The sequence below is a fragment of the Quercus suber genome, unplaced genomic scaffold (assembly GCF_002906115.3).
Source record: "Quercus suber isolate HL8 unplaced genomic scaffold, Cork oak 2.0 scaffold_10, whole genome shotgun sequence".
NCBI classification, from domain to species: Eukaryota; Viridiplantae; Streptophyta; class Magnoliopsida; order Fagales; family Fagaceae; genus Quercus; species Quercus suber.
The window spans coordinates 1,529,888-1,535,887 of NW_027069476.1; the positions used below are offsets into that span (position 1 = coordinate 1,529,888).

General features: G+C 32.7%; 1 protein-coding gene across 1 annotated transcript; it reads left to right on the forward strand.

Moving 5' to 3' along the window:
* Positions 1–1,504: 1,504 nt before the first annotated feature.
* Positions 1,505–3,767, forward strand: LOC112038227 (protein LURP-one-related 4-like). Its single transcript, XM_065778146.1, has 5 exons — positions 1,505–1,713; positions 1,985–2,120; positions 2,207–2,257; positions 2,882–2,948; positions 3,679–3,767. The coding sequence occupies exons 1-5, from the start codon at positions 1,505–1,507 to the stop codon at positions 3,765–3,767; spliced, it is 552 nt and encodes a 183-aa protein (XP_065634218.1).
* Positions 3,768–6,000: the final 2,233 nt, after the last annotated feature.

Here is a 6,000-nt window from a genome sequence, read left to right on the forward strand (position 1 = left end):
ACATCTAAAATGAGCAAAAATAACCCCAAACCTCTAAAATTACCAAAAATACCCTGAAACCTATCAAGCGACCAAAATAGCCCTAAACCTCTAAAGCGACCAAAATACCCCCTCAAAATATCTAAAATGACCAAAATACCATTGAAACCTTTAAAGTGACCAAAATACCCCTAAACAGTAAGATGACCAAAATACACTTGAAACCTCTTAATTAAATTACCAAAATAGACGTTTGTGATATTTTGGATGTTTCGAGGGTATTTTTGTCAAATTAAAGGTTCTAAGAATATTTGAGTCATTTTGTAGGTTTTGAGGGAATTTCGGTAATTTTTTAGGTTTCGGGGTTATTTTCGTCATTTTTTAGATTCTAAGGGTATTTCAGTCATTTTTAGGTTGCGATGGCATTTTTTTTTCCATTTTTTAGATTTTAGGTGTATTTTAGCAATTTTTATATTTTATGGCTATTTCAGTAATTTTCTAGGTTTCGAAGGGTAAATATAAGGTTTGGGGTGTATTTTGGTAATTTTTTAGGTTTTGGGGTATTTTGGCTATTTTTTAGATTAAAGAGTATTTCGGTTATTTTTTAAGTTTTAGGGGTATTTCGTTCATTTTTTAGGTTTCAAAGTCTTTTGGTCATTTTTAGGTTTCAAGGATATTTCGATAATTTTGTAGGTTTATGGTGTATATTTATCATCTTATAGGTTTTAGGGGCATTATTGTCATTTTATAGGTTTCAGGGGTATTTTGGTCATTTTTAGGTTTCAGGGGTATTTTGGTTATTTTATAGATTTAGGAGGTATTTTGGTTATTTTTTAGTTTTCGGGGGTATTTCAATCTTTTTTTTAGGTTTCAAAGGTATTTTAGTTACTTTTTAGGTTTATGGGATATTTTGTCATTTTTATGTTTCAAGCATATTTCAATCATTTTTTACGTTTGAGAGTATTTTGGTAATTTTTATGTTTCGGTAGTTATTTTGGTCATTTTTTAAGTTTAGGGTGCATGCATTTCGGCAATTTTAGAAGATTTTTGGAGTATTTTGGTCATTTTTAAGTTTTAGATGCAATTTAGTAATTTTGATTATTGGGTAATTGGGTGTGTTGGGGTTTAGGTTTACAATAATAATTTGGTTGAATTGGGTTTGAGTTAGATTTAATTAGTTAAATAAGTAATATTAGTGGATAAATGGGTAATATCCAAAACCTACCCAAAAATTTTGAGTAATATCCAAACCCTACCCAATTACTTCCTACTTATTAAGAACCAGGTATTATTCAAAATATTTGGATCGGATAGAGTTGGATATCCATTACCCAATAGGTATGGCCATACTTAGTTTGGATCAAATAATGTTATATTATTTTTTTATGTTCATTATTTTGTTTTTCTACGCATGACTACCACTCACACGTCCATATACCTACCCTAACTATTAAACAGGAGTCACCAAGTATCTTGGAGCTGGCCCTAAAGCTCTATTCATAGCTCAAGTCCAACTTTTTCTCAAATGGACAAGATTCATGTTCCCACATCCATTAATGTTGCTTCTTCTACTTCTTATATTACTTCAAAGAGAGAAGCATTCACTATATGGATGAAATCTCTCGTGATGCAGGGAAATGGATGTACTGTTTTCAACGAAAATGGCGAGATTGTTTATCGTATTGATAATTATGACAAGAAATGCAGCAACAAACTGAATCTTGAATCTCCAAGGCAATGTTTTTTTTTACAATACTTAGAAAGGTACGTTATCTAAAACTATATATGTTTGTAATTAATTAATGGATAACTTGAATATGACCTTGCTAGTGAATCATTATATAAACTGAAATGCATATGCGCTGATGCATATGTACTTTTATTCATCTGTTTCACTGTTTGTGCAGAAACTTTGGGTTTTTAGACGTTGGGACTTATATAAATGCAATAATGCTTCAATGTATAACAAGGGGGAGCCACTATTTCAAGTAAGAAAAATTTTCAGATTTCCTAAAGGAGAAGTGTCCTATCAAGTTACCATGCTATCTGAAAAAGCTCAAGCAAGTTGTTACATGCCAGAGATCTCCACTGGTGAATTAGCTTTTAAAATAACCGACAGCATGGGAGAACTTGTTGCAGAGGTGAGTTTAGCTATCATGTCGTAATGTTTATAAGTTAACGTACTTTGCTATCAACAATATAAGATTTTGTGATTTGGATTTTGCAGGCAAGGCAAAAGCACTCTTTCTCAGGAGTAGGACTAGGACACGATGTGCTTGTTGGAAAATAAGGCTAAATAAACAACCCCCAAGATTAGACTATAATGATTTCTTCAAGTTGATCACACACTCAAACAAGAAGAACTAGTAACAACTGGAAAAAATAGGCTTTTGCCTTTTTTGGGCAAATTAAATAACTTTATACCCCATTTCTCAAACTAATTAGGGAAATGTCCATTTTTTAAAACTCGATTTATGATAAATTGAGTTAGGAAAAAAAAATTCTGAAGCCTATAGTGACGTTTTATGGAGCCTATAGTGACATTTTAAAAACTTATAGTGAGTTTTTTAACTCGACTTCAATGAAATCGAGTTATAGGCAATTTTTTTACCTATAACTCAATTTCATTGAGGCCGAGTTAAAAAACGTCACTATAGGTCCTTAAAACGTTACTATAAGCTCCTTAAAAACGCCACTAAAGGCCTAACTCGATTTATCACAAATCGAGTTTTAAAAAATGGGCATTTCCCTAATATTAGTTTGGGAAAAGGGATATAAAGCTATTTAATTTGCCTAAAAAGAGCAAAAGCCCATTTTGTCCAGTAACAACCTTACTTGCATTTTCTTTCCTTTCCTTAAAAAAATAAAAATTAAAAAATTTGAAGTTGAAATTTCTGCGTAGCAAACCAAAGCAAACAGAGAGGAGATATGGCTGGAGAAGATGAAAAAAAATATGACTATTGAACAGTGTGAGTTGTAGGGTTTTATAAGCTAATTAAGCAAAGGACATGGGCTACTCTAACGGTTACTATGCATGCCCAATGGGTTGCTTGGGTAATGCCCAACAGGCAGAACCAAATTGGGCTAAAAGAAAAAGAAGGCTCAAGAGAGATTGGGACAAGCCTAAATCCAACCCAACCTCATCTCTAACCCTTAGCCCATTATCTTTCAAGCTATCATTTAAGATGTGCTATGGTTTATAAATATAAATGAAAATACATTTCTAACCAATGTGGGACATAACCACAGTTTCTTGTTCTTTTTGCAAGAAATTAAAAGAGGAAAAATCTCCTAAACTTCAATTTTCAAAGAACAAATCTCCTAACAAAATTTCAAAATGATAAATCTCCTAAAATATTTTTCAAAAAGCAAAAAAAAGAAAAAAAAAAAAACTCCTAAAATAAAATTTTCAAAGGACAAATCTCCTAACAAACTTTTCAAAGGAATCTCCTAAACAGATTTTCAAAATGACAAATCTCAAAAACACTTTTCAAATGATAAATTTCCTAAATTTTTAAAAGGATAAATCTCTAAAACAAAATTTCAAAATGATAAATCTCCTAAAACATTTTTCAAAAAGAAAAAATCTCCTAAAATCAAATCTTCAAAAGTACAAATCTCTTAACAAATTTTCAAAGGATAAATCTTCAAAACAAGATTTCAAAAGGATAAGTGTCTGAAACACACATTCTCCAACAGTGCTGACTCTGATGGTGGAGTCTCACGTAGACCAATCCATTGTCATGGCTCTAGTCACTGTGTATGGCTTAATGCAATGTAGAATGTGAATATCATAGAACTAATTAACAATATAACGGCCATTTTTTGTTGAATGTTTGGGTAAAGAAAACCAATATTGCTCGATATAGACGGACGGTATTGATATCATATGGGAATAGTTTCCATTGAATAAAAACTTCTAGTACTATATAGAGGGTCGGTGGTCTAAGAACAAATGCTTATATACTCCTATATTGTTTGGTTAAGGTGAACGTTCTGAACTCAAATATTTGCATGATGTTTGTTCACTTGGGATGTCCATTGATTAATGCTATTAGGACCCTACCTGAGTGACCTCAAGCTATGGTAACCATATGGGATGGAACATTGCAACTTCTTTACCCTACTTTTTAGGGGGCATGTCTTATTGATAAACAATCTCTTATGAACCATCACACTTGCAAGTTTAGAATTTGTAGATTTGAAGAGTGGCAAACACTACTATTGCTTTGGCGGTCTCATGCCATACACGAGTAGAGTTTATGTAGGTGAAGGACAGTGATCACATGTGTGAGAACTTATTTATTTATTTATTTATTTACAGAGAGACTCCATTTTTCAAAAATTAAAAAATTAAAAAAAAAAAAAGAAAAAGAAAAAGAAAGAGCCCTAGCTCAAGAATTGATTGTACAATAAAGTAGGGCTTACCATAGTAACACACTAACACCTAAGTAGAATTTCAATTTCCACTTCCTTTTATTGGTGCTCGCTGCTTCTTTACCCCCTTTATTCACACCTCCTCAACAACCCCCCCCCCCCCCTCACACACATACACACACACACACACAAAAAATAATAATAAATAAGAAACAACGTTACTCTCAAAAGGCCTAAAATATCTAATTTATTTTAACAATAGCTGTAAACGCGACATCTTTGGGTTGTTAAGGCGCATTGCCCTCATAAACCTTTTTAGTAACAACTTTGCAAGAATTGTTACCAAGAGGGCCTATTGAGGTCTTTGTAATCATAATTTACAAGGGAACGTATGTCTCTATGGTGAAAGTATCGGTTTAAGCAAAATTAAAGAAAATAGAAGAAAGAAATCAACAAAAAGAATTTATGCAATTCAACAGTGTCCTATGCCCATAGGAACAACTAATTATATATCCACTATATCAGAAGATAGGGTCACAACAGTGGATATATAATAACCTTACCCAATACAAACAAACTCTAATTAAATACTCAGTCTTATGAGCTTTGCTCTATTCTATTCTGTCTGATGCACTTCACTCCTCTCTAATCCTCTTTACTACGGCCATAAAGGCCCCAACTCATTGGCCTACTAACAAATACGAGTCAAACCTAATAATCTCTTCTCAATAATCCTTTGTCATAAATATATAAAAGGCAAAAATATATAAATACATAACATATTATAAATTTATAATAGGAGTATGAAGTAAATCACTCTCAGTAGGAGATAAAATTTTTTGTTTGGTCGCATAAACTCATTACGTATCCATTGTGCCTCACATTGAAATGGAAGGTGCGAGGCGACCCCCTTCATCTTGAAATTCGCTACCAAAGCACATAGTAAATGCCAATTGCCAGTATGCCACACTCCCACAATGAAGCTGTTGCGTAACACATTACACAATCCACCAAACAGTACCGTTCTACGAAAGCAAATAGTCTCAACGCTACCCGAATAAACCTGACCCCAAATAGCAAATCTGATACATAATACAAAACCAATATAAATAAAACAAGTTGACTATGGAAATTGTTATGCCCTAATAAGTTTGAATGGTTGACTGACCTAGCTTCCATCAATCATGTGTTATTGATATAGCCAAAGTAGTCAGCATGGTGGAGACAACGACGTTTGTGTTCATGTCTACATAACAAAACAATCCCTAGTCCCTATCTGCAAACTTAGCTACTGTAACTAGCTAGCTTTGGTTCTAATCTATTGTTGTTGCACTTCTGTTAAACTATATTGGTCTATTTCAGTCCAATTCAGTCTAGTTCTGTCCTTTCAGTATATTTCGGTCCACTTTGGTCCTTTCAGTCTATTCGGTCCATTTATGTTTAGTTTGGTTTATCCGGTCCAATTCAGTTTATTCAGTCCATTTTAGTCCATATCCGCCTACTTCGGTCCATATCAGTCTAATTCAATCCACTTTGGTCTATTTCATTTAAATTAGTTTTTTTTTTTTAGTTCTATTTTTGGCTTATTTCTAACATTTTTTTTTAATAAAAATATGATTGTATTAATATAATTGACAAAGAAGG

Bases quoted from the DNA above. Each gene is read 5' to 3' on its own strand.
- LOC112038227 (XM_065778146.1), top strand. From the start codon at position 1,505: ATGGACAAGATTCATGTTCCCACATCCATTAATGTTGCTTCTTCTACT. The intron at 2,121-2,206 runs GTGAGTTTAGCT...TGGATTTTGCAG, and splicing joins TGGGAGAACTTGTTGCAGAG to GCAAGGCAAAAGCACTCTTT. The intron at 2,949-3,678 runs GTGAGTTGTAGG...ATTCTCCAACAG, and splicing joins AAATATGACTATTGAACAGT to TGCTGACTCTGATGGTGGAG.